The 19245-nt window shown below is 49.9% G+C and overlaps 1 protein-coding gene across 1 annotated transcript in view; it reads left to right on the forward strand.

The window, feature by feature from the left end:
- The window catches only part of LOC144114680 (extracellular matrix organizing protein FRAS1-like), a 109058-nt gene that overhangs the window by 36012 nt on the left and 53801 nt on the right, over positions 1–19245 (forward strand). Inside the window, exons 8-16 of the mRNA XM_077648564.1 lie at positions 1608–1728; positions 2813–2934; positions 9093–9240; positions 9446–9627; positions 11697–11979; positions 14268–14431; positions 14843–14949; positions 17315–17484; positions 18357–18556. Of these exons, the coding sequence (XP_077504690.1) occupies positions 1608–1728; positions 2813–2934; positions 9093–9240; positions 9446–9627; positions 11697–11979; positions 14268–14431; positions 14843–14949; positions 17315–17484; positions 18357–18556 (1497 nt within the window). The remainder of the gene's footprint in view (positions 1–1607; positions 1729–2812; positions 2935–9092; positions 9241–9445; positions 9628–11696; positions 11980–14267; positions 14432–14842; positions 14950–17314; positions 17485–18356; positions 18557–19245) is intronic.

Genomic DNA, 19245 nt, shown 5'->3' on the forward strand with positions numbered 1-19245 from the left:
ATGGCCACCCCAATTCAGTGCCCCCATATTTTATTCTTCTTTGAATATTTTACTTTATTATTTTCTGCACCGTCCCTTAGCGCCTTTCTCTCCTAAAGCCCCTCCACAATGTCAGCCCTGTTTCAACGCCAGCTAAATGACCCGTCTTTCATTAAAGCGCTTATCTCTCTATGCCACTTGAGCCAATAACTTCGCACTGTTCCATAAGCAGGTGTTTCCTTCTTAATTTTGCGCTTTCCTTCTTTCCGTATGTTACGACTAACTCACGGCGTATATAACCGAGTGCCTTCGCCACCGGATGATCCCTGGCACGAAATCGTACTCGACGCTACAGCCAGGTCGTTGTCGGCGTCGTTTATTACGAATTAGGTCGACGCGAAAACTGAGACCTTGAGGCTAGCTGTTGCGAAGGTACAGGCAAGGAAGTTTACACGAGGCGACCTTCAAAGCGGACAATGTAGAACTGGTCCCTTTCACCGCCTTTGCATCTGCGTTTGCGTAATCCGACCCAGCCTGTGAGAGTGTTCGCGTTCCGACCACCTGCGCGTTTGTCTGTGCTCAGAGAGGTCAAGCGGCAGAAAGGCAGCATGTTTGTAAAGAGCACAGAATGCGGGTGCGGGTAACTGAACGTGCGCAAAGTCGTGAACGCTGTGTGACCGTGAAACCAACGTCGCAGAAAAGGAAATCTTTGAGGAAGGCTTAAGATCTAAGACGTGACAACAGATGTACGCAGAGCTGCTTGAACTAGCTGAACAGCGTACCGTTTTTGGTGTATCTTTGTTCTTTATCAAAGGAACTATAGAGGTGATTCGCTGTTATTTAATTGCTGTAATTCTGTCGAATAGTTAGGACCCACGCAATACTTCGCCATATTTTTCGGCGCTGAAAAGCGATTAACTCGCAATAAAATCAACAAATTAAACAATTTGGTTTTTCATCTAGATACTTTTCATTCCTGACATATGAAGCCTGACAACTTACGGACGCGTGGCACAGTTGGGCTGGTCGCCTGTATTGTGGCACCCCTTGGGGACTTCTTTTTTTGTTGCAGTTTTCGTATTTTAGTACACGGCATTTTATCTGCAGAGGTCACTTAAAAAAAAAAGTTGGGTTCCACGTACAAAAGCTACATGCAGGCTACGGATTTTTTTCGACGGCGCTGTGGGTGTTTAATGTGCACTGACATCGCACAGTACACGCGCGTGTCTGCATTTCGTTTTCATCAAAAATGCAGCCAACGTGGTCGGGATTCGGTCCCGGGACGATGGTTCTAATCAACTCGCCCGATGAGATCTTCGCCAGGATTTGTTGTGAAGAAATGTGCGTGGTTGGTCGCCATCAGTGCTCGAGGTTTACGCCATTTCCTGTCTTAATAACGCTATTTTCACGTGATGTCATAAGTGTAACCTCTCGACGTAGTAAGGCCTTCTTTCTCATGGCTATAGTCAAACACATTGTTAATCCTACATTGGGGAATTTCAGTTTTACATTAGAAGTGCTTCGGTGTATTACTGTTAGTTGTTTGCTGTAATCAGTTTACTTTCACCGGCTGTGCGTTGCGTTGGATGACAGAGGCTTGGAAGACACGCTTGTGTGCTGTTGCGCAGGTGCTAGATAGCATGTACATCGCCAGCGGACGCACCGTCAGATGCGTCGTTCAGGAAACGGGAGACGCTTTTGGTCACCGCCGGACATTCAGCGAACCAGTCGTTATCAGCGATGCAAAAGGTGACCGCGGCACGTTTCACGGTTTCCAAGTGCATATTTTGGCAAAAAAAAAATTGTGTAGAGTATTGTGGCCGGTGGAGCTTGAAAGCTGCGCATGTGGTGTTCACACGAGTCTTCTAATAATCTGTTCTAGGGTTATGTGCTGGCAACTGGAAAGTAACCTGCGCAGAAAGATTTGCTCTGTGCATTTTCTCTTTCTCTCTATCGAATGTTTGTTGCGTTTGTTCCACTTGTTTTGTGTGTTTTTTGTATGAGGGGAACGTATATTTTCATGTACTGTACACTGCCAGCCGGTTACAGCACCATTCATAGAAATCTCGGCCACCTGCTCCCAGCCGCCATACTGTATGCCGTTAGTGGTGGTAACCATGCAACTTAGTAGATCCCTATCTTGAACGATGAATTGCATTAAAATTTTTGAACATCGGTTTAGAAGCTCCTTGTTTATCTTAGTGGCCGAGGATTGAGCTGTGCGATATTATAAGGGCATTCGTATTGGCTCGATTAAATTCCAAGAAGTCCTCTTATGCAAAAGCACTGCAGAAGCACTGCATTGAAGCACACTGCGACAGTCGACCAGTACCAGCTCATATCTCGCGTGTATATGGTCAGCCTTGTGCAAAAGGAGTGCGACAGCCTATGCAGCGGACGTTTTGGAGAAGTTTGAACCCTCAGGGGTATCCGGCACGCGCTTAAACTTTGACCTGCTGTTTTATGTTTCTTAGGCGTTGCGGCGCCAGATTCAATTACTGCGTGAATAAACGTTGAGGTAAAGTTCTCCAACATATTTTATGCGTTATACAAGCCAGACAAAAGTTTGTTATTAGTTTTTTTGCATTTGCGATTCCTCTCCTGTCTTTTCACTTTTGTATGAAGATCGCGTTTGGTGCACTTTTTTGCACTTTTAATTGATCATCCTATGCTCAATTTTAAGATCCGGCAGTCTTATAAGCGCACCTATTTTTTTATCGACACTCATCGTATAGCTGCGCAGTAATGAGTTGAAGTGCTGGTTAAGCAGCCACGTACCAGACTGCATGTATTTCTCGCTGCCAGTAATACGATTTCCTGGATCTGTGCGCAGGCCTGTGTCCTGGCGAGAAACAGCAGGGGCAGGACGTCACTGCGACTATGGAATACTTCAACGGAAGCGATCACGGCATGCAATCTGGCGAGCTGCTCATATCGGTCGAAATAAGGCACAGAGTACGTAAACGGACTTCTCTCTCGCTCAGCACATGGTCGCAATGTACCTACGCATCATCATCATCAAAACGTTTATTTCCACCGAAATGAAACTCCTTTTTGGACCCCCCGGCACGCAGGCCTAAGGGAGCCCTACTTAGGAGCCTCGCAAACTAAGGTCTGGTGAAGACACATTGTCGCTTCACGGCCTCAGCCGCCAGGCGGATGGCTTGTCGCTGCTTAGTGGGGTCCTCGCTCCGCAGCAAGGTCCCCCAGGCTTCTCTATCTTCTATCTTTTGCTCGGCGCCCGGGCTTCCAGCACATTCCCATATGACATGGTCGAGAGTGCCCCTCTCCCCGCACGTTATACAATATTGGTCTTTCTCCTCTTTGGAGATTGTGATGTATACCCAGAAGGGGCTTATATGATTCCCCCCTTGCAATCTTCTCCACGCAATTGCCTCCTCTGTTGCGAGGGAACGGTCGGGCGGCGGATAAACCCTCCTGCTCAACTTATAATGTTCCGTGATCTCGTGGTATGAAATTAGGCCATCTTTCATGTCTATGTGAGAGGGCTGCTCTGCGGCCGCCCGGTGATAGAGAGCTCGGGCAAGCTCGTGTGCAGCCTCATTTCCTGCAATAGACTCATGCGCTGGGATCCATATTATCTCTATGTTACGTTCTATCGGCCTCGCCTCGAGGACGTGTTTGGCCTCTTCCGAGATTCTTCCTTTCGCGAAGTTTCTTACTGCAGTTTTGCTGTCACTTAAAATTGTCGTGGCCTTGGTACCGACGCAAGCGAGCGCTATCGCCAACTCTTCCGCCGCATTGGCATCTCTTGTGCGGCTCGAATCCGCTACCGTTGGTACTCCTGCCCCGTCGACCACAGCGGATACAGCCGCCCCGTGCTGTCCGCACGCCGCGTCTACGTACGCCACCTGGTCTGCCGGTCGCTCCTTCAGCTTCCTCTCGTAGGCCTTAGCCCTATGTTCTCGCCTTTCCTTGTTATACACGGGGTGCATGTTCCGCGGCATAGGTGGGACGCATATCTTGGCCCTGATTCCTGCCGGGATGTTTACCATCTTGTGCGTGCTACTTTCTGGCCGGATTCCTACCCATTCGAGTATTGTCCTGCCCGTTTCAGACTGGCCGAGCCGTTCTAATTGGGATATTCTCACCCTCTCTGCCAGCTCAACCCATCTGTTGTGTACCCCCATTTTTTCAAGCCGCTCCGTCGACGTAGATGTCGGGAGTCCCAGAGCTCGCTTGGCGCATTTCCTCAATATTCTGTCTACCTTCTCTATTTCTGCCTTGTTCATGTTTAGGTACGGCGTCGCGTAGCAGATCCGACTTATTACGTACGCCTGCGACATTCTCAGGAGATTCCTTTCTTTTAGTCCTCGCCCTTTTACCGCTACCCTCCTGAATATGCCTACCACTTGGTCTGCATATGTGGCTAATTTCTTTATGGTATTGGTGTTGTTGCTTTTCTTGTTGATAAACATGCCTAGGATCCTCATTTCCTAGACCCTGGGCACCTCCAGGTCTCCCACCACCACTTTAATTTCTACGTCTCTCTTGTTCCTGCTGTCGCTATTGTACACGAAGAGCTCCGACTTCTGCGGTGAGCACGCCAGACCTCTTTTGGCCGCGTACTTCACCATTACGTCTGCTGCCCTTTGCAGACTCCACTCAATTTCCGCGTCGCTTCCGTTATTCATCCACATGTTTATGTCGTCCGCGTACATGCTGAATTTTAGATCAGGGATCTTGTTCAGCATGGCCGGGAGACCTCTCATCGCTATGTTGAATAAGAAGGGGGACAGTACGGCGCCTTGCGGGGTACCTTTGCTGCCCAGCCTTATGCTGGGGGACTCTGCGTCGTGGAATTTAAGCACTGCCTTCCTCCCTTGGAGAAAGTCCTTGATGTACTCGTATGTTCTCTTGCCCACGTTTACCTCCTCCAGACCTCTGAGCACCGCCTCGTGTCGGACGTTGTCGAAGGCCTTCGTGAGGTCAAGGTCTAGGATCACCTTGGCATCTAATCCTTTCTTGTCTACAATGTCATGTTTGAGTCTGAGCATTACATCCTGCGTGCTGAGCTTAGGTCTAAAGCTCACCATCTCGTGCGGACATAGGTTTCCATCTTCCATGTATCTCGTTAACCTCGTTTGCACTACGTGCTCCATGAGTTTCCCCACGCACGACGTTAGCGAGATCGATCTTAGGGTTTCCAATTTTGGTTCTTTTGCCGGCTTGGGCATGAGAACAACCTCTGCCTGCTTCCATTCCTCTGGCAATTTACCTTCCGTCCATACTTTGTTCATGTACCGCGCAATTGCATCTATCGAGTCGCCGTCTAGATTCCTGAGCATGACGTTGGATATTTTATCCGGGCCAGGGGCCGAGCGAGTTTTTAGCTCAGCGATAGCTGCTCTGATCTCCGCTACCGTAATGTCCGCGTCTAGATCTTCAGTTTCCGCTCCTCCATTTTCTGCCTGTCGTACTTCTGTCGCGTACCCTATGTAAATGTCCCTGAGCCTGTCCATCAGCTGTTTGTCCGTCCCCTGGAAAGCGTGTCTCGCTTTCACTTGGTTAGCGCTCGCTGCCTGTTTAGAATTTCCCGGGTCGAGGAGATGCCTCAATATATTCCACGTCTTTGCTAGGCTCATGCCCCTTTCCATTTCGTCGCACCTGCCGTACCAATTTTGCTCGTCTAGTTTAATAGCATACGTTTCCATTTCCTTGGTGTGTCTGGCTAACGAACGCCTTAAATTTCTGTTCCATTTTTGAGACTTAAGTCTCTTCTCGAGCCTTTCCTTCTCCTTCCACATGCTCATTAGCTTGCTATCCATTATCTCCGGTGCATCCTCCCCTTCGGCTACTGCTTCCGCATCCCTGGCATCTTCCCTCAGCTGTTTTGCCCAGTCTCCTATGTCTCCAATTTCCTTAGCTTTGTGGCTTCTGCGAATCTCTCGGAATTTGTCCCACTCCACTATTCTCGTCTGTTTGAGTTTCCGTAGCTTGACTCCTTCTCCCAGCTTCGTAGCTACGATGAAGTGGTCACTACCCAGATTTTCTCTGGTGTTTGCCTATTCTACCCTGCCTGCATTTTTACTGAAGGTGAGGTCCGGCGCGGTGTCTCTACTTACACTGCTACCTACTCTAGTGGGCGCACATGGGTCGGTATGCAAGGCAAGTCCGAGATTTTGGGACTCCTCAAGGAGATGTCTGCCCTTCGGATCTTGCCTCGCGTACCCCCATTCCTGGTGTGCTGCGTTAAAGTCCCCCACGATCACCAACGGGCTCTGGCCGGCCAGTTTTATGGCTTTTCTAAATATCGTTCCGAATTTCATTTTCTTCTGCTTCGGGTTGCTATAGATGTTAAGCAGAAATATGCTTTTTTCTCTCTTGCGTCCCGTAATCATTTCTAGCATTACCGCTTCTATGTCCCCAGTTCTCACTTCGTGCTCTAGGGTTGCTATATTCCTTTTCACCAGCGTGGCCACTCTGCATTTTCACCCCTATCGCTATAGAAACTTTGGTATCCGGCCAGTTTTACCTGATATCCCCCAGTTTCCTGCAGCGCTATAGCAATTGGTTTGTCTTCTACATGTTGCACGTGCTGCTGTAATAACGCTCGCTTCCGTCGGTACCCTCGGCAATTCCATTGCCAAATGGTGGCGTTCTCTTTCTTACTGTGATTCCTGTCCATTGTTGGCAAAAACTACACTCTCCATATTCGCCATCCTCTCAGTGAGGCCGCTTAATGCCGCTAGGATCTTGTCCATTGAACCCTTAATGTCCCCTAGAGCGTTTAACCTTACATTCACTTCCTGCATCTGCGTTTCCAGCCTATCAATTTTGCTTCCAAATTTACTCGTTAGCTTCCTCTCCAGCGTCACAATGGGGTCGGTCTCGGCCGCCTTTCGCTTTATCGAAGTGGGTCTAACCACCTCCGTATCCATTTTCTCGTCTGCTTCTTCTATCTCCGGTTTCGCCTCCGGCAATTTTTGCGCTGCCGCTTGCGTGGGAGGCGCCACCGACGTCGCCTTATTGTTTACTAATTCTGCTATCATTTTCCTCAGCTCCGCAATTTCCGTTCCTTGCCTCTTTAATTCTGCCTCTTGTTTCCCTATCTTCGCTTTCAACTCTGCATTTTCCTTCCTCAGCGCTACTGTTTCTGGGTTAGCCTTGGTGACCTTGCTCGCGAAGCTTACCGCTTTCTCGGGCCCCGTCTTGGGTAGTCTCGGGTCCACCCTGGACGGCAGGCTCGGGAACTCCTTCTTGTCAGTGAGTCTCGCCCCGGACTCGGATCTCGAGGGCGTCCCGGATCTGGACCTTCCCTTGGGCTCGTCCTTGGCCTGCGCTGCTCCGTCTTTCCCATCTTCTCGTCTAGTTGCGTCTTTCGTCGCCACGAACGGCTTCCTATACATCTTCCTACACTTGCTGTCGCCCAGCATGTGGGCTCCCCCGCACAGCTGGCATACGGGGATGCACGTGTGTCCCTGCTCCGGATTCTCCTTGCCGCAGCCTCGGCACTTGTTTTTTCGGGTCTGGGCATACATCAGCTCTGTGTCCCAGTAGGCCGCATGTCACGCACACTTCTAGCTTCTTCTTGTACAACCAGCATTTCTTGAAAGATCCCAGACACTTCACCCGCCAAGGCACCTCGCTTCCCTCGAAGAGAATCAGCAGGGAGCCGGAGTCCCCGAGTCTCCGTACGCCCAATATCGGCGGGTTCGCGTCACAGTCCAATGTTTCCCTGATTAGCTCCATACTCATGCTCATAGGAATTCCGTGTATGACTCCCTTGCCCGCGCCGTCCGGCATCGGTGCATGGTTGTTTACTTCCACCGTCTTCCCTCTGATTGTCAGTTTCTTGGCGCCTTGGTACTTCACAGCCCTGTCCTCGCTTGCTGATGCAACGAAGATGGTTTGTTGTGTCATGTTTATCGAGACCACGTCTTCCTTCATAAGCACCTTCGGATCCACCCCTGCTTCTTGCGCTAGTGCGTTCGCAACTTCAAATTCTTGCACGTTCCCCCACGTCGCCGTTATGCCGCCGCTCGGTCTGAGGAGCAGCTTCATAGCGCCTTTTGGTAGGTCTATTATTTTCTTTTCCACCGCTTTCTCCGCCAGCTTCTTCCCTAGTTTGGGCTTGAATTTTCCTAGGCTAGGTTGCTGCTGCGCATTTCTGTTGCCGCCATCTTCCTCCGGCATATACCTTTTGCCTTCTCGTTTAAACCAGCCGGTTTGAAAACCTGACTTTTCCGCTTCATCTTCTGGCGCCGTCATCTCGACGCAATCCTCCTCTCGTGCCTTCTCATCAATTGCCACCTCGGCCAGCTCCGGTATCTTGCGTGCGTCGGGGAGTCCCCGACCACGGTGCGATGGTTGGTCGAACGCTAGGCTTAGCGCTCGGCTCCTACGAGGCCGCACAGAAATGGCAATAAAAGCATGAAAACGGGCCTACCATCAAAAACTTGTATCCCTTCGAAGCTCCGTTGCTCCGGCAAACGGCTCTTGAAGTCTCAGAGTCCTCCGCCTTCAATATCTTCCGTTGTCGATCAAGTTCGCGGGAGCTCATGCGGAGCACAAACCACCCGCGTTCAAAGTCGGGGGGGGGGGGGGGGGGGGGCGCTTTTCCACCATGTACCTACGCATGTGTGATGACACTGACGTCGACATCCAAGTTGAGCAAGCAGCTGATTGAATAGGCTTTCTGCGCAGACAGCAACTTCCTATAGACCGTATTCTGCAGCGCTTTGCTTCAGAAAGTTTTCCTTCCCCTTCCCCTTGGTTCGGCGCTAATGGACACCGCGTGGTTTGCTTGCGATTTTCTGAATTTTTGTTTCTGTCGAGCAGCTGGCAATAACGAGTCAACTCGAACGGTCGCTGCACGAATTCTGAACGCGTACGTAATTGAAACTCGGGGAGATTTGAAGGCCTATGCAGCAAGTGTAGGGCTCCAAGGGCTCCCAGTCTGCACTAGCGGTACGTGCTCATACTTTAACTGCATAACTGTATAAAGGGAAGGGTTGTTAGAGGCCCTAGGTTGTAAGCCCGAACCTGAGGCCGTAGTGTGGTGCCCTGAATTGCATGCACACCGTATCGCAGAGTTCGAACGTGCAAGTTCAGCTTAGCATGCATTCTTTGCGTTTTTGTTTTCGTGAAAGGACTCCATGCTGCCTCTGTTGTTTACGCACCCGTTGCCTAGTGCCGAACAAATCTTCGGAAACGTCATCTCCCAGAAACAGCACGTCTGCTCCAACGTAGCAGCCCCCGGAGGTCACGACTTGGCATTTTTCATGCAATCTACGGCAGGTACGTTATTATAATGTCATTTGTCCGAATCGATCTCTCGGAACAGCGTCTTTTGATTTGTTGCACTGGTGGCGTCTGCCGTTTGCATGATATCAGGACAGTGCCCGAAATGTGCACGAGCTCGTTTCCCAATTTAAGGACCACCAGCTTTTTTCGATATACCCGTGCAGCCGAGAGTCGTGGTACACAATGCGCGTCTTTTCAGAGGCTACAGGCGCTGGAGGAGGAGCGAGGCCATTCCAGAGCGATCCAAAGATGCGCGGGTCTCGCACTGTGTCCCTTTACCGACACCTTGACCTCGACCGGTGTCTGTGGAGGTTTTCAGCCGCCATATCACTGAAGGACGCCGTTGGCATCTGCGGTGGTGTCCTCCTCGAAGACTTCAAGGTACGCGACGGATTTCATGGAAGTCGTTGGCAAAAAACAAAAATAAAAACAGACATGGAATACTAGAGAAAATATCAGCTTGGCAATGCAGTCAGCGCTCTAATAAGTCTTTTGTACTCGAGGACTTAACGTACACACCATTAAACAATGCTACTACTTGTTGAAACAGCAGAGTAATGTGTAATGTGGGGAGACCTCTTAGCGGCAAACTTAGACAGGAAACAAGATGTTATGGCCTGCCAGTTCCGTGTGTGGCAGGCTTCCTTGTGGAGCGCAGGTTGTTAAGGTACACCTTCAACACACAAGCAATGAGGGCCCATAAAGTGCACAAAGTGACAGGTCCTTTTTAGGTTATTCACAGTAGCTGATTTTCATTCCTTTACCGCAGGCGCCTCATCGTTTAAAACAAGTTTAGGAGTGGGTTTTCCAGTTTTAGCCATGGTAGCGCCCACGAAATAGTTTTATCCTTTTGAGTTCCTGGCAGTTTGCAAATTTATAGGAGACAACCAAGTTGACCGTGGTATGCTATTACTTGACATTAAAATGCCTCGTATATAGATTGATCGAAAAGGTGCCTGCGTATGTTAAGAATAAAGTATGACGTTTAACAAGCACGCGGTTTTAATGAATAGAAGTATACATTGCCTGGAAAGCTGAGTCAGGCGTAAAGTTCAGACTTTTACGTAGTCTTATGTACAACAAAGGGAAACGAATCAAGTTCGCTAATCAACAGCGTCTTATGACGCCTTGATTTAGCTGTGCCGTGAGTGGTGAAAAGGCAGTTTTTTTTTGCTACGACTCTTGAGGGATCACTGATGGCCGAACGAGATATTCCGGACGAAGTGGAAGTCATAATTAATGTCTCCGCCGAGGAAAAGTTTCGCGGATCCTCCACTGATTGCGGGCGTACGAGGCGCGTTTTCGATGGAATCAAAGGAGCATGGTGCTACAGGATTAAAAATATACTACAGAAACATTTATATATTCAGTATGTGTACAGGGTGTTTCACGTAAGACTTTACACAATTTCTTAAAAAAAGGTTTTTGAGTCAGCAGCGTACTTTTTTCGGCATAGCATTGTCAACGGCGTAGAGTTAAGACGCGCTGACTAGCAGGCTGGTTTACTAATACTGAATAGTTAACTTTTTAACTATTACTCTTAGACTGCTTATATAGAGAGGCGCGTAGCGCACCGTAAGTAATATTCATATCAGTTTTTAGAATTTCTAAAACGCAGTTACCGTCGGCGCCGTGGCCCAAGAAATTTTCGCTATTTCGACGAATTATGCGCACTGGAGAGGTTGCTTTGCCTGCAAGCTTCTGGAAAGCGCATGTATTTTGGTGCGACGGGGCCAAAATATGTTGGGCCACAGCGCCGAGTGCAACGGCGTTTTCGAAATCTCAAAACTGATTAGGATGTTAATTACGGTGGGCTACACGGCTATCTGTAATTAAGGAGCCCAACGGTAATAGCTAAAAAGTTAACAATTCAGTATTCGTTAACAAGCCTGATAGCTAGCGCATCTTTGCTGTATTCTGATGTACAACACCACAGACAATGCTATGTCGATAAAAGGGCTCTTGTAACTCAAAAAGCCTATTTTTTAAAATTGTGTCAAATCTTAGGCGAAACATCCTGTATAATCACAAAGTGAGCAAGGGAGGGGAAAACCTCATGGTGCTTGCCAGCGTTTAGACAACAGGACTTGTCTTCGTCTGGGCAAGTACCCTTGTCGAAACGCTGGCAAGCACGCTTAGTCTTTCCCTCCCTTGCTCATTTTGCGATTATCAAGAACGATCTGACCAACCTCTCTCTACCACGGGCCCTGTATATAAGAATGCTATATCGCTAAGTTCATTTCCTTACCTATGCCACATGGCGGGTTGACTTCTCTGTCCTTTCTGTTCTGCTTCGTTGTTTCGTTCGTTCGTTTCTTTCCTTCTTTCCTTCTTACCCATGAGCTCCTCAGCCTCGAAGCGTCCACATGCGAGCGGTGATCACACACGAGTGTCACCGCTACTTTTTCTGCAGCTTAGCTCGTGCTCCGTGTGTCCCCTGTTGTTCGCAGGAGACCGAGTCACACCGGCGGTTTGTAACTGCACGGCTACCGCTGTACGTGACGCTGGCGTTCCCGGCGGCCGCCACATCCTGCGGAGAAGCCGCTCCTCGGTGGATGAGCGTCGAGCGCCGCTCGCAGTTGGAGCTTACCTTTTCATATGAGCCCGCACTCTGGTCGGAGCGACCGCTAGGGACAAGAGCTGCGCCCAAGGCCAAGGTCCTGGTGACCAGGATGTCTCTAGGCCGTGACGGCAGGCTCACCGTGCATCTTCTCACCAGGGCACTCTTCCACGGTGAGCGACGCATCTGGTTTCCGGCGCTCGTGGGCCATTTTTTTGCTAAATAGTGGTTTAAGTGACTTCTTCGCCCCATGGAGAAGTGAAAAGCCCGAGAGCTTTATTCCCGTACCGTCCGTGAAAGGGTTGACGAGAGGTCATGGTTTGACAATCGAAATAAAGGAGCGCCGTTCGTCGATCGGGCGACTCCATCAATGTACTCCTCCACTGGCGGCGAAACGAACCCATCCTCCCCTGAGGAAATATTCCTTTGTTTTTTTTGCGTGACAGGTAGCGTGCTCCTCCGGTGGCTGGTCGCCTGGGCCGTGCAGCCGACCTTTTTCGAGGCGCCGTTCATTTCCCACGACGAAGCGGCGCGCACCAGCTTCGCTTTTGATGTCTGAGCACTGAGGCATCCAATCTCGAAAACACCCGATATCTGCTTTAGTGCCTGGAGCCAGCTAGACCTGCAGAAGAAAATATGGGGCACATAAGCAATTCTTATGATGTGCAAACGCGAGAGCAAGTGTAACTAGCTCACTGGGTCACTGGGCACCTCAATCGCGTTGTGTGTATAGGCGGTGGCGTCCACCCATAAATTGAGGCAGTTATGCGCCTTTTCTTTCCTGAAAACCAGCGGAAGGTTTAGACTCCGTTGATTTTGAGGAAAGGTTTGGCGCATAACTTGCTCCCCGGGTCATGGAAACCTCAATCGCCCTTTGAGGTCACGGGCGCCATTTTGTTGTCTGGTGCGTAGCATCAGCACTGAAGGCCGGGGCAGGAGGCGATAACTCCATTAGACAGGCCCGCAGCCTTTCGCGGTGCTTCAGGGACAACAAAACGGGGGCCGCTGTGACGTCAGTGAATGCTCCCCGTCATTTGCGTGCCGCGTTTTGGCCACGGGTTTCCGATGACGGCGGGTTTTTTGCAGAATGAGTCAAGTAACGCTCTCGCATTAATAAGCATAGCCGCTACTGCGGCGCGCCTAGGTCTCGATCCCATGGCGGCGCGAACAGATCAGCTTCGCTCTCCACTGCACGAGAGCACCATACGCTGCCGCTTACGCTACTCTCTCGCACTGCGCATTGCAGCTTGTCGTCTTCAGCAACTTCCATCCGTGCGCATTGGATCCAGGACACACTGTTATCGCAGTGCCTTCTTAAGGTGCGTTAAGCATTCCCAAACATTTAAAGTGCCTTGCCACTAAGGTCTCCAGTCACCGATCTCGCCAATCCTTGCCTGAAGCCTGTTCTTGAAACGCTAGCCTCGAACCGAAAGCGGAATGAAACGCGACGTCATAGCGCACATACTTCACATTTGGCCAAGTAAGCTAAATCGGCTGTATTTTTTTTTACAATATGTTGGCAGTCTAGAGTGGAAGGTACGAGCCATAGACGACGGCTTCCAAACCTGTATAGGTGGCTTGGGTGGCTCGCGAACGCTTGAGAACAGCGCATTCGTTTGGAAGCCGTAGCCTCGCTCTCGTAGCTTCCGCTCCGATCAGAAAAAGTTGCAAGAAAGTTCCACGTCACGTTTCTTGGAGGTCTGTGTATTGTATTTTGTGTGGCAGCTTTACTGGGCCTGCTGCTGACGCGTGCCGGGCTCTAGAACTCAGTCGTGTTTCACCACAGCACCGTGCGACTGTGATCCGATACACCTGCCACGGCGGAGACCGAGTGCATGACTGGGACTCTATGGGAGAAAGATCATTTTCGCTTGTGGAGGCTAGTCGCCACGCCATAGAAACTGCTGTAAAGGTGCTCGGGAGCCATTTAAAAATGGTCAAACTGAACTCATTTCGTTCTTTACGGATTACAAAAGCAGTGAACTGATATATGCTGGAGGATTATAACCGGAATTCTAGTTAGTAAAATATAAGGCATACTAAGTGACAGCATTACCTGCACCGCACCCGGTCGTCCGCTTACATGAGTGCATCTACTGCCGAGCGCACCTGGATCACGCGATCTACTTGCGTCATATCAAGCCTCCTGTACAGCCAGTGTTGTAGAATGGTTAACAGCGAAGGTAGCAAAAGCACTCCAAATCCTTTTTTGACATTGACAGTAAGAGCAGGCATTGATTTATAATATATATATCAGGCAACACTTGCGCACGGCAGGGACTGTCAATAGCCCAAGGACGACGCAGTCCGTTAAATCTGAAATCATTCACTGAACAGCTTCCACGTTGCGTTAGTTCTCGTTGATCGGCGCTTTCACTTGTTCGACATCTCGTTGCATTCTTCCGGGACATTGTATACCGTCGCCCAGCTAGTCCGTACCTTCGGCGCTCACCATGCGCAGGGATGCTGTCGCTGAGCCACGCGACCAAGAAGCACGTCCGCGGCCGGTTCCTGCGACCGGCGGCGGGAAACGCGGGCCACTATTCGTTATCTCTGGCGTGGACCGAGCCATCGTTCGATGCTCCGTCCCAGCTGTGGAAAGCAGTATCCGAAGATAGACTCAAGGTACTGTTCCAAACTCTATACATATCTCATGTACAACTTTCTCCGCGAATAGTATTGCTCCTGCGAACTCATAGCCGAAACTGTCAGAACTTCAAGGTTTTCTTCAGAAAATTTCGTTTGCGACGCTTTACACATCCAAAGATTTGCTCTACAGTGAAATTGTTTAGTACTCGATTTAACTTTTGCAGCGGTAGAGCACGAAGGTTTGTACGTGCGTTTAGAAATTTTGTAGCAGTGAATCAGTGGCTTAGCCTTTCGATACTATAGTGCGAACGTTGTCCGTTCTACTTCAACTGACAGAGCCGTTTAAAGATAGCCTGATGCCATAGCATACACTTGCGGACCCCTCAACACATCTAAAATTGTGTGCATGAACATACTAGCTATTTTAATTTAACTGCTCCCACGCAGGACTACTCGGGCCCTCACGTGCTGGAGCTTGTACCGTGCGTCGCCGCCCCTGCTCAGGAGTACAGAACTCCACCGGATGACTTCTGCACATCTTTCGACTCGCTGAGGTGCTTTGCCACGCGACGCACGCGAGGGCTGTTTACCTTTGGGTAACCCTTGAATAATCTGCTACACGTTCTTCTGCCGATACCAAGGCCCCGTGGCGTAGTTGCTGGTCTCAAGACGCGCAACGTGCACAGCAGCGACCGCAGCTTGAACCATAAGAGCGAGAAATGTCCTTGCGACACGTTCAAAATTACACCACGGGTCGAAACATTTTGCCACAGACGGCTTCTTGCCACAGACCATGGCGAATCGCTGCTGGTAGCGGTGCAGATGTCTTTATAAAGGGAATAGAAGAAAAAAACTTTCATCCTGGCTTGTGCGCTTCAGGTCATAATCCAAGATTTAAGAAAGAAGGGAATGTGGGCCATACGTCTATAGCCCGATGCCGTCCGGGTCGCTGGGCGAGATGTGCAGTCGGGCAATGTATCCGCCCAGTATGCCTTCCGTAGCTCGGCATCTTCACATTAGGTTCTTCGCTACAACTGATTCTTGTGCGCTATTGCCCGTCAATTGGACAAGGAAGCCTTTGTTCATTTTGTTCACGGTGCCTGACGCCATCATTAGACACTCTTAGGTCCGAGTGCGACACGAAGTCCAATGGCTTCCTAATTTTTTTTCGGGCAGGGTGGAACTGCAATGGAGCATCACCAGAACGCGTGCATCTCGTTATTCTTGCTCGTCGAATAAAATGCGCGTAATTGTGCATCTGTCTTACTCTGGCGCTGACTCTCGCTTTGCCAGGTTGGTACGCAGCATGACAGTTTTACATAATGAAAGAGGTTCGACTGGGTGGACAAGCACAGAGAGACACGGAACGCAGTTGTAAACTACGTTGGCACAAAAAAAAATGCTGCACCTTGATGTCTTATCCGATGGATGTCTACTGGCTGGACACAGCATGCTACTTCAATTTTAGAAATTGTCATTGCCGTAATTAGCCTGCTGGTGCATAATATAATTGGAAATCAATTTGCCCAAGCTGTCCTGTCCTGACAGCTAGTTTAGGCTCGAGGGAAAATTCCAAGCCTATTTCCCGTGCCCTGGAAAGTTCCTGTTCTTTGACATGCGCTGATGAAATTAGCGTATATGCATTCAGTTCTCCGTAGAGACTTCGTCGAAAGGTTGCAAGTCTGGGCAAAATTGAGCTGATCTAAACTTTACCACGCGCGTCCAGCTGGCTCTGTGCATGATTCACAGCTCCAGGAACCCTGCCGTCCGATCAACCAGTATGACAAATTTTTGCATGTGGCCGGCTGCCGCGCTTTTTCGCCCTTCCTGCGCCACTTTCCTTCTCGTAATGTACCCCCCTCCCCCCAATCTCCTCTCCTCTCTGCCGCCCCTACTCGCTCGCCATCATCACAGCGGTTTCGGTTATTCACACCAGCGCCGCCACAATTTGCGCGAATGTAGTGTTAGCAGAAAAAAAATTTAGAGAGGCACTTTGCTGACCTTAAGTGCGGTGAGGCGAAAGCCTTTAGCGTGGTGTTGCTGCCTGTGTCACTGATGTGTGGTTAAGAAGTTGATTAAGTACACAATTGTTTGTGAATCTTAAATGCTGGAGACACAGGAGGGCGTTTGGGAGGCATCTGTTTGATTCGACGCATTTCCGCAAACACTCTCCAGCGCCCTAGACAAGGAGAACTGCATATGCGTTGGCAGGAAGCAGCTTAGTGGTTAGCACGCTCGGCTGCGGAACGGAAGGATGGTGGTTGAAATCCGCCGTGCATAATGGCTTTTTTTTTTCGAGTTGCTGGATGTAACGCCGGACGGACGGACGGGAGAAAAAGCCATTACAGGCTTTCGCCTTAAAAATTTTGTATACCAAGCGACCTTCGACTATAAACTTCACAGCACCAAGTTTCCTGCCATTTCGATAAGCACTTGCGCTACGGACTGAAACGAGGAAAGTGGCATTACCCGCAGGGTAAAATCCGTCCCCTCTTCGGCTGTCTCAACGCCAGGCGCGGTCGTAGAGTGGCAGTTCAACGCTGTCAAGACTGTCAAGTCGAAGCTCGCGTGTTATACTCCACATTTGTTCCCGATGACATTACTCTGGTGTATGGCTCTTGCACTTAAAAAAGAAAGAGAACTGAAGGATCATTCTCTTCTTTGCGTCGCTAGTGTGCGTACGGCGAAGAACGCACACGTATGGACACGCCTCCCAGTACGACAGTTTGCGCTTCCTTCAGTCTTGCGGTTCTTGCAGAGAAAATAATTTTCAGAATAGAAATTTGCTCTTGTAAGCCGATGTGTTTGCTTGAAAAGTGTTCACCTTTTAACTACTGGCCTCTGCAGTACATGACAATTTTCCTCTATACAGCAGTTGATATGCGCGTGACTTCTCACGTGACCCGCTGCGTACCGCAGGTTCGAGGTGCCCGTGCGGGCGCTTCAGCCCATCATCACCACTAATGGCGCTGTGTACAGCATGCCCACCAAGTTCGAGTTGCTCAGCCGCAGAGAAGACTTCCTAGCCGATCCCAGAGACCTACGCTACTCACATGGGGACATCGACGAGAAGCGCATCTTTTTCAAGGGTACGTGCTGCGCTCTACTACTGAGCGCTGACCTCACTTGGTTAAGACACAGGCCTTGCTTATTTTGAGCACTTCGAGGAATTGGTGACATCACTGGCAGCACACACTATTTTTGCAGCCTCAGCTATTATTGCCACACACCCCGAGAACTCGCGCTCGTCGTGCACATGAAATTACGTCATTATCGGCAACGGTGGTTCCACCTTTGCTTTTATTCCTTAGCTCTTCGTACCACACAAAATGCACCTTGGCTGTACACGAGTTTATTGAAAAAGCAACGTGTGGCGATACATTGTCAGCTCCTGGGAAGCCTGCACAATTAACAACACGATATAAGACTGTTCTGTGGAGACACACAGACGGGGTAAGCGGACACTAATTCTTTTCCGGAAAGCGAATGACGGACGCTTAAAAAATGCGCGCTGCTTGCCATATGAGGCAAGCAGTGATGTATCATGTATCAAGGCAATAGTTCATGGTTCATTGTTTATGATTACAACTCATTTTTCATGCTCACGGTCATTGAACGACCAAGACCCAGAAAACGTGATTTGGAAAAATCAGCCTCAAATGCATTTACTATCGTTGACAGGATTACAACACCGGCCTCGCACAAGTTTACGAATTCCTGACACCACGCGTAGTGCCGCACTCTTCTGCGATAATCATTGAACGTTTTAATTTTACGTCTCAGCAAAAGCATTCCGAAGTGCGGCTTGCGACCAGGGCAGCCCTCGTGGCGCGCTTTTTCTTTCTTGGGTTTCTCTGCACCTACCCTCGCCGAATTTTACGCCGCGGTGATTCCCGAGGCAGGTGGCTAGCTTTGTGGTTTCATCTGCCCCTCCCTTCTTCTGGGCCTTGGTGCGGCGCAGGGGAGACGCTCTTCGGTCGCGTTCTGTGGAACCCGCTGGCAGAGCTCGGCGCCAGCTTGCGCGTCGACCAAGTCTACCTGTGCAGCGGGAAGACCGGCTTCACGCCCACCTTCGACCCGACGGGCCACGAGCTTGCCGGGGGATCCAGCTTCGGCTGCGTGCAGCCCAGCCCGGAGCTCGAACACAGGTTCCTGATCCTGGTGAGGGATACAAAGAGCTACCGCCAAAGGTTGTGCAGCTTACGCGGATTTTCCCGAGATCACTGCAGGTACCTGACCGGCATCGGAGAGTGAGAATAGCGAACTGCAAACCAAAACCTGAAGTAGTAGTTGTTGGTGTTGTTGCTGCTGTTTTCGTCGTCTCAGAAGCGATGACACATGCCCACGGTGGGGCATTGGCCAGGGTTTGGTGCAGATCCAAACAGGAGAAAAAGTCATCCAGGCTTATCTGAAGCGGCTCATAAATAAAAACTGAGTAGTCTAGGAAAACGGATAACTGCTACGTGTCATGCGGCATATTCTTTCTCTTCTTTACGCCGATGCAAGTACAACCTTGGTTAAAATATACGGCCAAGGGGTTTGCTTCTAAGCTGCGTACCGGGCCTCTGTAGAAGTAAAACGTTCTTGCTTGCTAGTTGGTTCATTGCAGCAAAAATGCGCGAATTAGACACGACACGAGAACGAGGAACAAAAAAGATAACACAGGCGCAGACTTCCAACAGTTGGAAGTCTGCGCCTGTGTTGTCGTTTTTGTTACTCGTTCTCCTGTCGTATCTGATTCGCGCGGTAATAACCTTTTTTTTCTGTGTAGATGCCATGGAACTTCTAACCTCTGGAGGACTAAGGAATGTAGTTCGCTCCATCTTCGACAAATTCTGAGCCCTGGCGGT

Source organism: Amblyomma americanum, chromosome 1 (genome assembly GCF_052857255.1).
Source record: "Amblyomma americanum isolate KBUSLIRL-KWMA chromosome 1, ASM5285725v1, whole genome shotgun sequence".
Taxonomy (NCBI): Eukaryota; Metazoa; Arthropoda; class Arachnida; order Ixodida; family Ixodidae; genus Amblyomma; species Amblyomma americanum.